Source organism: Boleophthalmus pectinirostris, unplaced genomic scaffold, assembly GCF_026225935.1.
Source record: "Boleophthalmus pectinirostris isolate CB_2022bp ecotype Guang Dong unplaced genomic scaffold, ASM2622593v1 HiC_scaffold_9, whole genome shotgun sequence".
Lineage (NCBI taxonomy): Eukaryota > Metazoa > Chordata > Actinopteri > Gobiiformes > Gobiidae > Boleophthalmus > Boleophthalmus pectinirostris.
Genome location: NW_026571541.1, coordinates 33,388,343 through 33,406,598, shown reverse-complemented (window position 1 = coordinate 33,406,598; position 18,256 = coordinate 33,388,343). Strand labels below are relative to the sequence as shown.

Below are 18,256 nucleotides of genomic sequence, written 5' to 3'. Positions count from 1 at the left end.
GAAGACTGGAGACCTCCAACCAACTGTTCAGCTGCACACATGGACACAGGGGCTGATGGAAACCACCACAGTCACCAAGTCCAGACCACAGCCAGAAGCAGCATGGCACAAAACAAAAAAAACAAGTCTGCACCAGCGACCAGCACCACTGTGAACAATGCAGACAAGTCAGGAATTGACGAAGGAGCTGCGAGCAGGAAACACGAGTGCTCGGTTTGTAAAAAGAAATTTGGATCTAAATATGTACTACAAAAACACATAAGGACACACACAGGGGAGAAACCATTTAGCTGTTCAGTCTGTAAGAAAACATTTACCCGAAAGGCTAATCTTGAATTACATCAGAAGATACACACAGGGGATAAACCTTTCAGCTGTTCAGTGTGTAAGAAAGTGTTTGCTCTGCGCTGTCACCTCAAACCACACATGAGGACACACACTGGAGAGAAACCGTTCAGCTGTTCGGTCTGTGAGAGACAGTTTGCCATAAGCTCTCATCTCAAAGACCATATGATGACACACACAGGGGAGAAACCATTCAGCTGTTCAGTTTGTAAGAAAAAATTTGGCCGAAAATCTCATCTTGAAATACACACAAGGATACACACAGGAGAGAAACCATTCAGCTGCCCAGACTGTAAGAAAGAGTTTTCTGATTGTTCTAGTCTCAAAACACACATGATGATTCACACAGGGAAGAAACCGTTCAGCTGTTCAGTTTGTAAGAAACAATTTGTCCGAAAGGGTCATCTTGAAACACATATGAGGACACACACAGGAGAGAAACCATTCACCTGTTCAGTTTGTAAGAAAGAATTTGCCCGAAAGGGTAATCTTGAAACACATATGAGGACACACACAGGGGAGAAACCATTCAGCTGTTTAGTCTGTAAGAAAGTGTTTGCTCTAAGCTCTGATCTCAAAAGGCACACGAGAACACACACAGGGGAGAAACCATTCAGTTGCTCAGTCTGTAAGAAAACGTTTGCCCAAAAGGGTCACCTTGAAGGACACATGATGACACACACAGGTGAGAAACCCTTCAGCTGTTCGGTTTGTAAGAAAACATTTACTCGAAAGGATCATCTTGAATTACACACAAGGAAACACAGAGGGGATAAACCGTACAGCTGTTCAATTTGTAAGAAAGTGTGTGCTGATAATTCTAATCTCAAAACACATATGAGGACACACGATTGATTTACACTGGAAGATTGAGGCTCTTTTCTCTGTACTTGCTGCAGTGAGCCTTGTCATTAACCCGCTCTGCATGATTGTGGTGTTTTTTTCTGCTTTTTTTATTTGTTGTTGTTCAATCTGTAAGAAAACATTTGTGGTGAAGAGGGAGATGAGTTCAAAGTCAAAGCTCTTGATTTACCATCAATCTTCATTCTTCTCACCTATGGTCATGAGCTCTGGGTAATGACCGAAAGGACGAGATGGCTGAAATGAGTTTCCTTCGCAGGGTGGCTGGGTGCTCTCTTCGAGATAGAGTGAGGAGCTCAGTCACACGGGAGGAGCTCGGAGTAGAGCCGCTGTTCTTCCATGTTGAGAGAAGCCAGCTGAGGGGAGGGCATGTTGCAGGGAAGACCCAGGACACGCTGGAGGGACTATGTCTCTGGGCTGGGCTGGGAATGCCTCAGGATCACCCCAGAAGAGCTGGAGGAAGTGTCTGGGGTGAAGGAAGTCTGGGAGTCCTTCCTTAGACTGCTGCCCACGCGACCCGGCCCCAGATAAGCAGAAGAAAATGGATGGATGGCTGTGTATATAACAACTAATAAACCTAGTCAGTCCACCGGTGTTGTTCACTACTGGAGTTCCAACGATTTTCAAACAAATTGTATCATCACATGTTAACCCGGACTCCAAATAGGCTCTATTAAAAAAAAAAAGAAAAATGTTTTCTGTGTTGTTACTCACAAGAAATAATTTAAAAGAAGAAATAATAGAAATAGTAATAGTCTAGTATTGCTGGGTTTCAGATGACATCCAAACTTTTTACATGTCAATATGAAAAGGGTAGTTAAAATAAATATTGTCAAAATGCAAAATTATCTTGTATCTTGTATCTAGTATTTTCTTTGGTTTAGTCAATTGAAAATACCACATTCAATATTTGTGATTTTGTGAAAAGATTTGTGAAATCTGGCCCCATCTGGGAGTTTGACACCATCTCGCTGTAGAATCTGAAAACTAACAATAGAGACAGAATCCTAACAGCGTTTCCATGCAGTTCCTTCTTGCACCTCCAGTGGGCGCCATTGCACACAGAGAAGCAGAGCCTGTAGGAAGTCTGAATAATATAGTGTGCGTATCCTTGTTAGTGTATTTTTATTTTTATTTATTTATTTTTTTAAAGTGTTACCGTCTTTAGAGCTCATATTTATCGTTTAACAGTAGTTTGAGCAACTTTTGAGATTTTGTGTTTAAGTTTTTCTATAAACTAATCTCATGTTTGTGGTCTGAGGAGTAATGAAATCTGTCTGCATGCTGATGGAATGAAAAATACTGACTGATTTGCAACACATTTTAAACAAATTTTATATCATGGAGCGGTAGTTTTCAAGGTAACAGCTCCTTTAACTTTAGTTCGGTGGAGATTGGCAATTCCAGTTGATTTCTTTGTACACATTCTCTGCCTCAATTTAAGTTTACGTGTGTCAATTTTGTTTTGGCTTTAAATTATGTATATGTGTATGTGGATATATATTGTGTATGTATTTACAAATAAAATATATATCTTCACCTTTCACACCTGACATAACTGTGAACTGGACTTGAATATCAGAAATGATATTTGAAAACATCGTATGTCTTTATCTGTTATAATCTGATTCATAGATCACTATTTTAGATTGATTTATCTAATAGAAAAAGCTGATCAAAATTTTCATATGCAGATGTTGGGCCACAGTGGTTCAATGGTTAGAGCAGCGTTCACCAACCCAAAGGTTTACCGATGAATTCCCGCTCAGATGAAGTTCTGTCTCTGTGTTCTGTGCATTAATGTGATGTGTGTGAGTGTTGGTCGAAATTTCTGCCTCGCTTTTGTCATTCAGCCCCAGGGCAGGTGCGGCTGCAATGTTGTCTTATCACCTTATCACCACAGTGTTTGTATTTATGTAGCACCTTTCATGACAAACCATTTTTATGTTTACCCAGGTTTATGGTTATGTAATTACTGGGCCAATCCACATGAATCAAAATCTGGCACAAAGTTCAAATACAGTTCAAATTAACTTGTTTATCTTTGCGCTGTGGTCATTGTAGATATTCTGGTAGATTTGAAATTTAGTGCATCTCCCACTGCCCCTCCCTCCATCTGAAACTTTGACATCAGTAACATTTAGAACTTTATAGCCTCACATAAAGTACTTATACAAGGTACTTTGTATAAGAATAAACTTGCCTTGTCATAAGAGGCTCAGCCATAAAGTGATAATGGCTCATAATTATATTTTTGAACTACATGCTGTATGTTTACTGACAGAACTGCAAAACTAAGTCACAGGTAAATAATCAAATCAATTCTCTGACGAAAATGTGTTTTTTTATACAAACCATTTTAATGTTACAAATGAAACAGAAACATGGATGATGGGAGCCCTCCTCCTGTGCTGTGTGTTCTCAGGCAGACTCTGCTTCTTTCCTTTAGGCAGGGGGCGCTAGTGAGTCTGTTTACCCAGGGCGACATGAGTGTGGCTTGTAAAGTAAAACTATTTACATTGTTGTACCTGCTCTGAGCAGAACAAGCACATGTCTGTCATATTTACATAAGAACAGAGAACACTGTGAATGCTTAACATTATAAAAAGCCCCCCAGTGTCCACAAGAAGGCCTTCATTATCTTTGTTCTGGGCCAAATGTAACTGTGTGCTGTGCCTGGGCAGGTCCATCCAGCTGTGGGGCAGCTCCAGGTGGTGCTTACAGACGGCCGTGTGGTCCCACTGTCCCACAGGAGCTGCGGGACTTTCTCCTGTCTCAGGTAAGAACGTGTATATGTATATGTGTGTGTGTGTGTTTGTGTGTGTGTGTTTGTGCGCAGATGTTCCAGCACCAGGTTCACACCGTGCAGCAGCTGGTCAGAGTCATGGTCTGGCTCGTGCCCAGCTTCAGTAACTAAGTGGGACTGAGACCCATCGAGAGTGTGAGCCACACGTCTGCAGTGACTGTGGGCTCCCCCAGTGGAGACTACACCATCTCAGGTAAGACTCACCTCCACACGGCTCACTCATAGGTGTTGTATCAGCTATCTCACAGTGAGTAACGGTCCGGAGAGCAGCTGTAAGATGCTGGTCCAATTCCCCAGAAACCAGAAAGAGCTTCAGAAGAGTGAGGTGGTCCAGAACTCCACATGGAGCCTCCTGAGTGAGTCGCACAGAGAAGTGCACTGGAGCAAGATGGAGGGCAGGATCTTTGTGTACAAGATGGAGCTGCAAACGACTGCGCTCACAGCTGCTCCTTGAACTGCACCGCTCCTGTACTAACTGTGCCGGGTTTGTTTACCCAGAGTGTAGACAGGCTGAAGCTGCACTATTATCAACACATGTCCATGAGAAAACTTTGAAAATACTTTTTACAAATGCAACAGCAGTCACTGCAAGAGATCCCACTTTCCTTCATACTGTATGTACTGTTGGTAGCCGACCAAAGTCAGTCCAGTCTTCATTAAATCAGCACATGAGTCTGTGTGCAGAGGGGCCTGGTGTTCTCAGAGCATCTGCAGCTCCGTTTCATCTGCTTCTGTTAAAACAAAGTCAAAGATGAAGTGTGAAATTAAACAGACCTTTGGACTCATGGGCCCTGCCCTGTCATTCACTCAGTCCGGGCACAGTCACACACACAAGATTTACTTTATTCTTTACTCTTTATGTTTAAGTTTAAGACAAGAATCCAACTACAGGTGAAATCAGCCCATGTCACAGTTCTACACCTGTTCCACTGACAAATATCCCCCTCTGTGCCTGTTTTCTGTTTAAACACATTCTGAATGAGTAAACCTGTATGGTGTATGGAGTACTTGTGGTTTTGTTCCCTTTTCTCTGGGCGTGTGGTGTTCATGTACCTGGCATGCGTTTCCTGCATCTCCAGGCCCTGACGCGATGGTACAGTCTGTCCAGGAGCCACATGCAGAACATGAGCAGAGCAGCCACACAGCCCAGAGCCAGAGCCGAGACCGAGAGGTACTGCAGGTCCTCGTACAGCACCTCTGCGTCCAAACAACAACACAACGTCAGAGACACACAGTGCACAGAATCCCAGCAGCAGAATCTTGCGTGGAGCTGCTTTAAACTTTTGTGAGCTTCAAGTTTGAATGTTATTAAGTTGTTGAGGGAAGAACTCAGCCTAAATATGCAGGTTTGTGTGTTAAATATGTGTGAATGAAACAAAAACACAACGCTGTATGTATGTTTTTGATAAGAAAACATCAGAACAGATCAGAAAATAGCGTAATATGGGCCCTTTAAATGTCCCCCTATCCACATGAAACAAAAACTCGCACAAACGTCTTTTCCGTCAGTATAAATAAAAAAAAGTTAAGTTATGTTTACACAACAGTTTAAAAAAACTGTGCCACTATTCTGTACTTTAAACCTCTCCAGAATGAGTGAGGAATTACCCAAGAACTCACTGTATTAAAATCGAAATCTGTATTTGAACAATATTAATTACTGCCCCAGTGTTAAATGTTTTATGTTATTAGATTAATCCGTTTGAATACAAATCATAATTAGTTATTTCAATTCTTCTGGATGTGTTTAAAGTTTATATGACAGGTTTTTAAGATTCTCAAATTTGTACTTAATTTGACAATCATATAAACCTGCTGCACATATAAATGATAGTTTTACACTGATTTAAGAAGCAATTTGGGAAGAAAAACAGAAAAATATGTTGAAAATTACAAGAAGTGGAGAGTTTTATTTTACAGATTTCCACACTGATGACACAATGGGGAGGATTCTGTCCTATTCTGTAAGTTTTACTTATTAAATAATAATTTCAACGTACATTAGAGGAGTTTTGGTCCAGTATGTGGATGTGATGTCATGATTTCTAACCAATAAGTATAGTTTTAAACCTAAAAAACAGCCAAACTGGGCAATTTAACAAAAAATTTGATCTTAACTGTGTTTTTTGTTGTCAAAAAAGAGTCAAAAAACAAATACGAAAATACTAATTTAAATATAAAACTCCTTCTGAGTGGGACAATCTTCAGTCTTTAACTTCTGTCCCTTCATTTAAAAATGCTCTGGTTCAATATTTACATAAACCGTGTATTTGTTTTTGATCATTTTGTTGAATTTTCTTGTTCATCATGTTGTATTTTGTGACTATATTTGAACTCTGTCTTAGTTTTTTGTGAGAAATCTCAAGGGGCTTATCCGCCAAACAAATAAATTCAAATTGTTTACTGTTGGCAGGGATCAGATTGGTCAAAAATAGGGACACCTGGGACATTTTTTGGATAAAACCGGGACAAATCACTGGTTCTGGAGGACACAGGGCTCAAAACGGAGACTGTCCCGGGGAAACAGGGACACCTAATCAACCTAATTACAACAAAAATCTGCATATCAACAATATTTATTTGCCCTGCGCCCTCATCCGTATTAAAAAAGTTTGGCCTATAGAATGTTGTGTCACGTGAAACAGATTTGCCATAACCCCGCCCCCATGTCCCTCTCACCTGTCACCTTGAGCACGAAGCCCACGTCCCGGCTGCTGCCCCCGCCCTCGGTCACCGTGAGCACGTAGAAGCCCGCGTCCTGGACCCGCAGGTTGGACAGGAGCATGGACCCGTTGGCGAAGGCCTGCGCTCTGTCGCTGTAGTCCGCCGTGATGTTGGTGAAGTTTCCCGGCTGCCACGTCCCGATGTCGCGGCTGACGGACCCGGACATGAAGCTCCAGCGGAGGGTGGGGGCGCCATTGCACTCCACCGCCACCGAGAAGTGCACGTCGTCCTGCACGGCGCGGGTCAGGGTCCGCTGCCCACACTGGATGGAGATGGCTCCGGCTTCTGCGCCGCACAAAAGAGGAAGCAAAGTGAGTTTTTCCACAAAGATCTGATGATAAAACTAAAGCACTGCTCAAGAGGAAAACTTGAAAATCCCTCACGATCAATAAAGTCTGTCTGTCTCTCTCCTTCTATCTCTCTGTTTCTCTCTCTCTGTCTCTTCCCCTCTTTCTCTTTCTCTCTTTCTCGGTCTCTCTCTTTCTCTGTCTCTCACTCTCTGTGTCTCTCTGCCTCTCTTTCTCATTGTCTCCTTCTCTCTCTCTCTGTCTCTTTCCCTCTCTTTCTCTCTGACTCTCTTTTTCTTTCTCATTGTCTCTCTCTCTTTCCCTCTGTTTTCTCTTTGTCTCTCTTCCTCTCTTTCTCTTTCTCACTGTCTCTCTCTCTCTTTCTTTCTCTCCGTCTCTCTCCCTTTCTTTGTCTTTCTGTCTCTCTCTTTCTCTCAGTCTCTCTGTCCCCCTCTTTCTCTTTCTCCCTCTCCCTCCCTCTCCATCTGCGTCTCTCTCTCTCTCTTACTCTCTGTATCTCGCTCTCTCTTTCTCACTGTCTCTCTCTTTCTCTGTCTCTCCTCTCTTTCTCACTCTCTCTGTCTTTCCCTCGGCACGACGAGGTTTTTCCACAAAGATCTGATGATAAAACTAAAGCACTGCTCAAGAGGAAAACTTGAATTTCCCTCATGATCAATAAAGTCTGTCTGTCTCTCTCCTTCTATCTCTCTGTCTCTTCCCCTCTTTCTCTTTCTCTCTGTCTCGGTCTCTCTCTTTCTCTGTCTCTCACTCTCTGTGTGTCTCTCTGCCTCTCTTTCTCATCGTCTCCTTCTCTCTCTCTCTTTCTCTGTCCCTCTCTCTTCTCTCTCTCTCTCTCTCTGACTCTCTTTTTTCTTTCTCATTGTCTCTCTCTCTTTCCCTCTGTTTCTCTCTGTCTCTCTTTCTCGTTCTCACTGTCTCTCTCTCTCTTTCTTTCTCTCCCTCTCTCCCTTTCTTTGTCTTTCTGTCTTTCTGTCTCTCTCTTTCTCTCAGTCTCTCTCTCTCAGTCTCTCTCTCTGTATCTCGCTCTCTCTTCCTCACTGTCTCTCTCTTTCTCTGTCTCTCCCTCTCCATCTCTCTCTCTCTCTTACACTCTGTATCTCGTTCTCTCTTTCTCTGTCTCTCCCTCTCTTTCTCACTCTCTCTGTCTTTCCCTCGGCACGGCGAGGTTTTTCCACAAAGATCTGATGACTTTAACTAAAGCACTGCTCAAGAGGAAAACTTGAATTTCCCTCATGATCAATAAAGTCTGTCTGTCTCTCTCTTCTATCTCTCTGTCTCCCTGTCTCTTTGTCTCCATCTCTACCTCCCTTTCTGTCTTTCTCTCTTTCTCTTTCTCTCTGTCTCGGTCTCTCTCCTTCTCTGTCTCTCACTCTCTCTGTGTCTCTCTGCCTCTCTTTGTCATTGTCTCTTTCTCTCTGTCTCTCCGTCTCTTTCCTCTCTTTTTCTTTCTCTTTCACTCTCTCCCCCTTTCCTTCTCATTGTCTCCTTCTCTCTCTCCCCCCCCTCCCTTTCTCTGTCCTCCTCTTTCTCTCTCTCCCCCTCCCTCTCTGTCTCTTTCCCTCTCTTTCTCACTGTCTCTCTATCTCTTCCCTCTTTCTCTGTCTCTCTTCTTCTCTTTTTCTTTCTAACTGTCTCTCTTTCTCTCTGTCTCTCACTGTCTCTTTCCCTCTCTTTCTCACTGTCTCTCTCTTTCTTTCTCTGTCTCTCTTTTTCTCTCTCTTTCTCTCTGTCCCCCGCTTTCACTTTCTCTCTCTCCCTCCCTCTCCATCTGTGTCTCTCTCTCTGTATCTCATTCTCTCTTTCTCTTTCTCTCTCCCTCTCTTTGTCTTTCTCACCATCTCTCTTTCTTTTGCTATCTCTCTCTCTGTCTCACTGTCTCTCTCTCTCGCTTTCTCTCTGTCTCTCTCTCTTTCTCTGTCTGTCTTGCTCTGTCCTCCTCTTTCTCTCTCCCCCTTTTTCTTTCTGTCTCTCTCTCTTGTTTTCTCTCTCCTGCCCCTTTCTCCCCCCTCTATTTCTCTCTGTCTCTCTCTCCCTCCCTCTCTGTCTCTCTCTCTCTCTCCCTACCTTTCTTTTTCTCCCCTCTCTTTCTCTTTGTCTCTCTCTCTCCCTTCCTGTCTTTCTCTGTCTCCCCTCCCCTTTTCTCTTTGGCTCTTTCTCTCTCTCCTTTTTCTCTCTCTCTCTCTCTCTTTCTCTCACTTCTGTCTCACTCTCTGTTTTCTGTTTCTCTCTCTTTCTCTCTGTCTTTCTCTTTCTCTTTGTCTCACTTCCGTCTCTTCTTTAACTTCTTGGGTTATTTTCAAAGACAATGCTTTTTTTTTTAAAATAATTGGGTGACAGTTTTGAAGATAATTTACAGCAGCAGCAGTCGAAACATGTCAACAAGGTAAATATACTTTACTGTATTGTCTTTAAAAAGAACCCAAGAAGTTAAAGTACATAAAAAGACAAAATGAACATCTTCTGTCTCCCTTTCTCTCTCTCTTTCTGTCTCTCTCTCTTTCTCTCTGTGAGTAGTAGAGTTGTCAAAAGATATTATAGCATCAAAACTCATTTTTTCGTAGGTATCGACACAAAAACGACACATTCACAGGACAAAAATAAACAAATATAAGAGCAAATAGACTAGTACTAGAATAGAAAATAGAATACAAAAGAAAATACTACGATTTAATGTTGAAAATCACACTGTATTGTCTAAGAAAATCCTCACTATTGAGTATAAAGACTATTCCTTAGTAAATAAATTGAGTTTGAAATGTTAATATTGTGACAAGTACTCAGTTACATTACCAGGATTCACATCTGACATCTACAACTAACAAAAATGAAATAAACTTAAGGATAGTAGCTTTCCCCCCCCCCATTTTATTGCTCCCCATGTGACCCATTCTTCATCCATCCATGTCCAGATCTTAAATCGAATCAAAATCGCAATTTGAGTTGGTCCGAGTAGGAAATCACAAAGACAATAATAGAAATAAAGACCCTCAGATGTAAAAAAAGAGGTAGAGCGCTTCACTGGGTTATAAAAAAGTTACGTTTCGATCTCAGAAGAATGTGAACCTTACTAGAAAATGTAAAAATGGGCAACGTATGAACTTAAGTTACACCGACTGAAAAAATTAAAAGTCCTTTATTACGGCGTCCTTCCATGTAATAATATAGTCCCTTTTTTTTAAATTTACAAGTTGCTGACCCTGTAGTTCAGTCTTGTCTCTGATGCAAATGCTCCTGGAGTTGTTTACAGTACACAATAAGTCAACCAGACACAAGCAGAACGTGCAAACTCCACACAGAAAGACCCTGACCGTGGTGTTTACCTTCTAAACTGCAAATACACAAGTGATAAACACAACGCAACAGATACAGGACTACAACTGTACAACAACTCGCCCTTATGTAGCAGATAATACTCCCTACAACTGTACAACAACTCGCCCTTATGTAGCAGATAATACTCCCTACAACTGTACAACAACTCACCCTTATGTAGCAGATAATACTCCCTACAACTGTACAACAACTCACCCTTATGTAGCAGATAATACTCCCTACAACTGTACAACAACTCACCCTTATGTAGCAGATAATACTCCCTACAACTGTACAACAACTCACCCTGATGTAGCAGATAATACTCCCTACAACTGTACAACAACTCGCCCTTATGTAGCAGATAATACTCCCTACAACTGTACAACAACTCACTCCTATGTTATAGATAATACTCCCTACAACTGTACAATTCAGTCTTATGTAACAAATAATACTCGCTACAACTGTACAACAACTCATCCTTTTGTAAGAGATAATACTCCCTACAACTGTGCAACAACTTGCCCTTATGCAACAAATAATACTCCCTACAACTGTACAACAACAGGTAATACTCCCTACAACTGTAAAACAACTCACCCTTACGTAACAGATAATACTCCCTACAACTGTACAACAACTCACTTATGTAACAAATAATACTCCCTACAACTGTACAACAACTCACCCTTATGTAGCAGTACAACTGATAACAGATATACTCCCTACAACTGTACAACAACTTATGTAGCAGATAATACTCCCTACAACTGTACAACAACTCGCCCTTATGTAGCAGATAATACTCCCTACAACTGTACAACAACTCGCCCTTATGTAGCAGATAATACTCCCTACAACTGTACAACAACTCGCCCTTATGTAGCAGATAATACTCCCTACAACTGTACAACAACTCATCCTTTTGTAAGAGATAATACTCCCTACAACTGTGCAACAACTCATCCTTTTGTAAGAGATAATACTCCCTACAACTGTGCAACAACTTGCCCTTATGCAACAAATAATACTCCCTACAACTGTAAAACAACTCACCCTTATGTAGCAGATAATACTCCCTACAACTGTACAACAACAGGTAATACTCCCTACAACTGTACAACAACTCACTATATATAACAAATAATACTCCCTACAACTGTACAACAACTCACCCTTATGTAACAGATAATACTCCCTACAACTGTACAACAACAGGTAATACTCCCTACAACTGTACAACAACTCACCCTTATGTAGCAGATAATACTCCCTACAACTGTACAACAACAGATAATACTCCCTACAACTGTACAACAACTCACCCTTATGTAACAGATAATACTCCCTACAACTGTACAACAACTCACCCTTATGTAACAGATAATACTCCCTACAACTGTACAACAGATAATACTCCCTACGACTGTACAACAGATAATACTCCCTACAACTGTACAATTCAGTCTTATGTAACAAATAATACTCGCTACAACTGTACAACAACTCATCCTTTTGTAAGAGATAATACTCCCTACAACTGTACAACAACTCATCCTTTTGTAAGAGATAATACTCCCTACAACTGTGCAACAACTTGCCCTTATGCAACAAATAATACTCCCTACAACTGTACAACAACAGGTAATACTCCCTACAACTGTAAAACAACTCACCCTTACGTAACAGATAATACTCCCTACAACTGTACAACAACTCACTCTTATGTAACAAATAATACTCCCTACAACTGTACAACAACTCACCCTTATGTAGCAGATAATACTCACTACAACTGTATAACAGATAATACTCCCTACAACTGTACAACAGATAATACTCCCTACGACTGTACAACAGATAATACTCCCTACAACTGTACAACAACTCACCCTTATGTAACAGATAATACTCCCTACAACTGTACAACAACTCATCCTTATGTAAGAGATAATACTCCCTACAACTGTATAACAGATAATACTCCCTACGACTGTACAACAGATAATACTCCCTACAACTGTACAACAACTCATCCTTATGTAAGAGATAATACTCCCTACAACTGTACAACAGATAATACTCCCTACAACTGTGCAACAACTCATCCTTATGTAAGAGATAATACTCCCTACAACTGTGCAACAACTCATCCTTCTGTAAGAGATAATACTTATTTTCTAATTTATTTTGACTTGTACATAAACATTTATATAATTATACCTTTCCCTGACAGCTGTCTTTTGCTACTAATTTATTATTACCATTTATATATTTTTTTACTCTTTTTTATTAGAATATATTGTGATGTGTGAGCGACTGTGTCCAAGTCATTTCCCTAAGGTTTTATTCAAGCACATGACACAAAAACCTATAAAACTCTCCAAGACCATATCCACCATATCCATGACAACACGACTCTGACCATAAGGCTGACCTGTTTAACACTGCATGAGTTGTATGGTCCTATTTGTCTTTTATTTATTGATTTATTTATAATTTTTATCTATTTTATTTTATTTTTTTGTACTGCTTTTATGTATTGATTTTATTATTTTTATTCATTGATTTTTTTAAAATTAGTATTATTTTATGAATTGATTCTATTAGTTTCTTCTTGGTTGGAACACAAATCTTGTTTATAAAATGTGCTGTACAAATGAAGTTGGACTGGATTGGAACACGGAAGAATAAACTGTATAGAAGTACATTATATATACAGTCTATGCGGTGTCTTTACTTCAAGTCTTTTTCCAAAATCTAGGACTAACCAGGATTAGGACTAAACCAGGACTAAACCAGCACCTCCACTTCGCAAAGGACTACAAATTGTAAACCTAAACAGGATTTAATTAGGACCCTGTACTGCAGTAATTGTAAACTACCCACTTCCATCTTTAATCCTGCACCCAAGACTTCAGGATTAAAGATGGAAGTGGGTAGTATATTCACTTTTACTTGAGTACTTTTTATAATAATTAGAGTTTAATAGTTACTTGAGTCAAGGTTGTGGTTCCTTATCCCACTGTGACTAAATCTACAAGTGACAAAAGCTTTATGTTGACAATATGAAATTAAATCTTATTATTTCTTGTACCACTTCTTCAGATTTGCTTTAATGGTCTATTGTTTGAAAATAACTTCTTCATATTTGTGCATTTTTTTTGTCATTCCAACAATAAACCAAAGGCTACTCATACCTGGGGAAAAAAATAAATATATAGATAAGGTGATGACTAAAATGACTTAAATTCGGGACATTTTACTTTATTTGAGTAGACTCAGTTTGACAAGTAAAATGATCTACCAATGGAATAAGTGAGTTTTTCGTTTCTTATTTTAAGTGCAAAAAGGAGTTGTTTTTCTTTTTTTAAGTGTAGCAAGATGTACAAAAAGTCTTATTTCACTGGCAAATAATTTTATTTGTCAAGCGAAATTTACTCAAATCATAATAAAACGTGGTCTTAACTTGGCTAGATTTTGTTTTTTGCTTTTTTTAAAAACTCGGCTTTCTTGAGTAATTTCTCTGCCTACACCTTTGAATTTCTTCTTGAGTAATATTATTTTGAAAACTCTTGAAACTTGAGCACTTTGGAAACTCTCCTCTCTTCTGATGAAAGCTGTTTTAAGCCAGGACTTAAAGCTGCTCTCCGCCAGCATTGAAGCCAAGACTACAGCATGCGCATGGCTAAAGAAAGACTAAAGAACTGGAATAAATGGCATTGCATTGTGTGAGTTCAGCCCTGTGATTTGCGCGTGCATTTTCCTCTGCATTGTCACGTCTTGCGCGTACAGACTCCTGCGAGGTGCGAGTAAAACCTGCCGAACAAGCCCGGGGACGCAACTGCCCACTTCCAATGTGACAGCTCATCAGGAACTTCAGTAAACACAACAAACAGTTTTAAAAAAGCGCTATCGAATTTCATTTACATAGCTAAGCGCGAACCAGTCCACGAAAAAGCGCAAGTGCCAAGCGTGTCCAAACAGGGCCAGCGCGCACGCCATTACGCACAAGATTGTAGCCCCTAAACTGGAAAATAAAACATCTACAACTATCCATTACTATCCCAGGACATTAACGAGATAAAATGGACGTCGTGCTTACCTATGTACCACACGGAGAGAGCCAATCCGATTACCCCCCAGAGCCACCACATCAGGACGCGCGCAGCTCACAGTCCCGTCCGAAGCCCTCACATCTTGGTCCGTGTCCGGGTCTTGTGGAATCTGCGTGTTTTTCTCGTGTATTTCAGGAGTCTAAGCGCACTCCGAGGAACGAGTCGAGCCGGAGATCACAGCGTTACCTGCGGCTCCACCCACCTGCGCTGTCACCCACCAAACGCGTCCAACAGGAAGTGCGCCTTCACGTGGGTGGGCGGGTCAAGGGAGGTGGGTTCCGCGCTCCCCAACCAGGATCAGCGTCAATACAAACACAACTAAGGCGCAGAGGGACGCAAAAAAGTAGGTGAGCTGCAGTTTTAAACCTTGCAAACTTACTTTCTGTCTGCGGTACATTAGCTTGCGCCAAAGTGTGTGCCAAGTGACGCTAAAAACAAATGGCGTATGGCTAATCTGTCTTCTGCGTAAAGTGGCCATCGTTGGAGCACTTCTCATGAGTTTTATTCGTCTATGTTCCACTTGTATTTCATGATAAAACGACCTCAGTCCTCTGTTTTTGCCCTTTGTTTTTATGTGTGCCAATACTGTGCCAAAGTGATGCCAAAGATGCTAAAAACAAATAGCGCATGGCTAATTTGCCTTCTGCGTAAAATGGCCATCGTTGGGGCACTTCTTGTCAATTGTATTCATCTATATCCCACCCGTATTTCATTATAAAACGAACCCAGTCCTCTGTTTGCCATAGATTAGCATGCCCTATGTTTTTTGTGTTCCAATACTGTGCCAAAGTGAAGCCAAAGATGCTAAAAACAAATAGCGCATGGCTAATCTGCCTTCTGCGTAAAGTGGCCACCGTTGGGGCACTTCTCGTGAGTTTTATTCGTCTATGTTCCACCTGTATTTCATTATAAATCAACCTCAGTCCGCTCTTTGCCATAGATTAGCCTGGCAAGTATGATTTTTGTGTGCCAATACTGTGCCAAAGTGATGCCAAAAATGCTAAAAACAAATAGCGCATGGCTAATCTGCCTTCTGTGTAAAGTGGTCATATTTAGGAACTTCTCGTGAGTTTTTCTCCTTATAATTCCACCTGTTGAATCCAGACAGGATGCTCTCCGTTGGGGCATAGGGACCTCTCGGCAGCGTTGGTGCTTAGTTTACTTTTTATGGAGCTTAAACTGCTGTTAGCATCAGCTGTAGCCACAACACCATATTACAGGCCAGTGCTGCTGTGTGGGCGTTTCATGGTTCGGTCCAACACTTGCTCCAGGACACAATGACAGTGTAAAGCAGTCATAGCTCCACAGTGTCACATATTTCATTTCAGGTGGTTCTTTTCATTGTTATAATGTTATATGATTTTTAAAAATGTTTTTATATGTTTAAAAAATACAATCACACCTGAACCTGGGTTGCCAGTGCCATGAGCTGCAGAGGCTGCACAAGCACTGATAAATTATTGGCTGCGAGTGCTGGGGTTTAGTAGTGACCATTCAGATCAAAAAGAGTCCTTTGAAGAGTCCTAGTTTAAACCAACTTTAGCAGTGAAACTTCTGTTTTCTGTCTGATTTGTTTCATTTGATTTGAACATGTTTACCTCATGTCTGGAGGCACAGGTCATGTTTATTACGTTTAAAATCAAAATTTTATTGTTTATTTATGTGCAGTTGCACAAATTTGTCACATAATACACCAATACATTATACATTTAGATGTTTCATGCACTCATTTGCTTTTTGAAGTGGTTTGTGGTTTAATAAGTGCTGAATAAGTGCGAACCCAGGACACATGATCCGGAGCGAGTCTGGTACCAAAATAACCGTCCACTCTGCTCTCTTATTAAAGTGTTTGTGTTTGTACAGCAGAGCTGAGTGTGACCCTTGGGTGCTCCTGTTCTTGCAGACATGTCGTCCCCTCAGATCGCGTCTTTGTCCTGGGGTCACATGAAGGTGCAGGGCGTCTCCAGCTCCTACAAGGACTGTAAGGTGTGGCCCGGGGGGAGTCGCACCTGGGACTGGAGAGAGACCGGCACAGATGTGAGTACCTCCTGTCTCTCTCTCTCCCCTTACCCCTGAAATGTACTCAGTCACAGTAACCTGAGTATTTGTAATCAGTTACTTTCCACCCTTCCTCTCCTCTCCCTCCCTCTTTGGTCTATCCTTTTCTCACTCTGTTGTGTGTCTTCAGCACTACCCCGGGGTTCAGCCGGCTGACCTGGACGAGCTGCTGACCAAAGGCATAGACCTGCTGGTGATTGGCCGGGGGATGTCTGAGGCTCTGCAGGTAACTTGTTGAATTATCTTCAAAGGGCCCATATTACGCTAGTTTCTGATCAATGTTATAATGTTTCATGTTATAATGTTTAATGTTAATCAGCCCCTATTTTAGCTGCCTTCGTCTGTATTAGTCAATATTGGCCTACAGAGTGTCGCGATGTGATCTGAAACCCAGCGTTTTAATATTATGACCATTTCAGTTGGGATTTAATGGTGCTTTGTCCCCAGGCGTAGTGATATGAGCTGTCTGTGTGTGTGTGCGTGTAGGTCCCTGGTTCCACGCTGGACTTTGTGAGGGGCCGTGGGGTGGAGGTGACGGTGCTGCAGACGGAGAAGGCGGTGGATCAGTACAACAAGCTGGCGGCGCAGGGCAGGAAGGTGGCCGGGATCTTCCACTCCACCTGCTGACCCCCACAAACCCCAAAGTCTTCTACAGCTGTCGCTCTTTATTGCTGCTTTCAGGGAGTCCAGGGATTGTTTGAGTCGAAAACAACAGCTCGGAAAACAATGGACATTAAATGAAAATCAGACACTTTATAAATTTATAAAGCGCATTTTGAATTGTTATTGTATTTTCAGCATTACAGCGGTGTCAAGTGATCAGGTTCCGAATATGATGACGTCATTATATTGTTTCTCACATTTTCATATACAGGGTGACTTTATGGATTCTGACATTTTAGGTTTATTTTAATGAAATTGTGAAGTGCCTTTTTCCTCCTAAACATGGTACATTTTGTGAGCCATCAGTCGGGTTTACTCTACACTTTTCTCTTCATTCAATAAAGTCAAACCTCAAATTCAAAAAAGTTTATCGTCAATTCTTCATACGAAACATATGAAGAATCGATATTGTGTTTCTCCCTCATACGTAAACAATAATAAATGGAAAAGTCTGTTCTTTAGGGAGAAGTCTACAGTAGTTTAAGTCTTCTGAAGTTCAGTTTTTGTTGTAGTAAGGGGTAGATGTTGACAAAGAAAATCTCTTAATCCTGAATACAGTATTGTAGCAATCCATCAAACACAGACTAAAATGTAAACGTCAACACCATAGACTAGGCATGGGTATCATTAAGAAATTGCCGATACGATACATACCTCGATACAGTGAACTTTAGATTCGATATGATATATTTCAAACTAATTCGATACGGTTCAATAAAAAAATAAAGGCTAAATCATGGCTGTTACACTAAAAGTCTTTGTTAAACCACTTCTTGTGCAAAGTTCATATGAAACACAAACATTTTAATCATCAAAACAGTGAAAATGTCAAATGTGTCGCATAAACATGTTTCCCTTCTCTAAACAAACAACAAAACTGTAGCTCTGTAACAAAACAATTCAGTAAAATTTACCTAAAAATACTCTTACTGATATCGATACTGTATCATCACATTAAACGATACGATATTCCGATATTTCAATATTTCTGCACACCCCTACCATAGACTGTATAAAGAAGTAGTCGCAGGGAGTGTGACGTTGGCTCCAGTCAAATG

At 41.0% G+C, this 18,256-nt stretch overlaps 3 protein-coding genes and 1 long non-coding RNA gene across 4 annotated transcripts in view; 3 read left to right on the top strand and 1 right to left on the bottom strand.

The window, feature by feature from the left end:
- Nucleotides 1–56, top strand: part of LOC129412618 (uncharacterized) — a 6,980-nt gene extending 6,924 nt beyond the window's left edge. The window contains exon 16 of the mRNA XM_055166711.1: nucleotides 5–56. Within this exon, the coding sequence (XP_055022686.1) occupies nucleotides 5–56 (52 nt within the window). The remainder of the gene's footprint in view (nucleotides 1–4) is intronic.
- A 19-nt stretch (nucleotides 57–75) lies between these two features.
- On the top strand, nucleotides 76–2,752 carry LOC129412655 (uncharacterized). Its single transcript, XR_008633779.1, has 2 exons — nucleotides 76–213; nucleotides 1,466–2,752. It is a non-coding gene; the product is annotated as an uncharacterized LOC129412655 (long non-coding RNA).
- An 803-nt stretch (nucleotides 2,753–3,555) lies between these two features.
- Nucleotides 3,556–14,664, bottom strand: LOC110161096 (V-set and transmembrane domain-containing protein 5). The gene is made up of 4 exons (XM_020925806.2): nucleotides 14,465–14,664; nucleotides 6,692–7,021; nucleotides 5,066–5,209; nucleotides 3,556–4,743 (listed from the first exon to the last, which is right to left on the bottom strand). Exons 1-4 carry the CDS (start codon nucleotides 14,514–14,516, stop codon nucleotides 4,712–4,714), a joined length of 558 nt encoding a protein of 185 aa, XP_020781465.2. The 5' UTR covers nucleotides 14,517–14,664; the 3' UTR covers nucleotides 3,556–4,711.
- A 78-nt stretch (nucleotides 14,665–14,742) lies between these two features.
- Nucleotides 14,743–17,563, top strand: aamdc (adipogenesis associated, Mth938 domain containing). The gene is made up of 4 exons (XM_020925808.2): nucleotides 14,743–14,820; nucleotides 16,341–16,514; nucleotides 16,666–16,761; nucleotides 17,022–17,563. The coding sequence occupies exons 2-4, from the start codon at nucleotides 16,383–16,385 to the stop codon at nucleotides 17,160–17,162; spliced, it is 369 nt and encodes a 122-aa protein (XP_020781467.1). The 5' UTR covers nucleotides 14,743–14,820; nucleotides 16,341–16,382; the 3' UTR covers nucleotides 17,163–17,563.
- Nucleotides 17,564–18,256: the final 693 nt, after the last annotated feature.

Excerpts from the sequence above, each read along its gene's own strand:
- LOC110161096 (XM_020925806.2), bottom strand. The coding sequence starts at position 14,516 with ATGTGGTGGCTCTGGGGGGTAATCGGATTGGCTCTCTCCGTGTGGTAC. Across the intron at positions 5,210-6,691 it reads CTTCGTGCTCAAGGTGACAG|AGGTGCTGTACGAGGACCTG; the intron begins GTGAGAGGGACA and ends GTTTGGACGCAG. Across the intron at positions 4,744-5,065 it reads ATGCAGGAAACGCATGCCAG|AAGCAGATGAAACGGAGCTG; the intron begins GTACATGAACAC and ends TTGTTTTAACAG.
- aamdc (XM_020925808.2), top strand. The coding sequence starts at position 16,383 with ATGTCGTCCCCTCAGATCGCGTCTTTGTCCTGGGGTCACATGAAGGTG. Across the intron at positions 16,515-16,665 it reads GGAGAGAGACCGGCACAGAT|CACTACCCCGGGGTTCAGCC; the intron begins GTGAGTACCTCC and ends GTGTGTCTTCAG. Across the intron at positions 16,762-17,021 it reads GGATGTCTGAGGCTCTGCAG|GTCCCTGGTTCCACGCTGGA; the intron begins GTAACTTGTTGA and ends GTGTGCGTGTAG.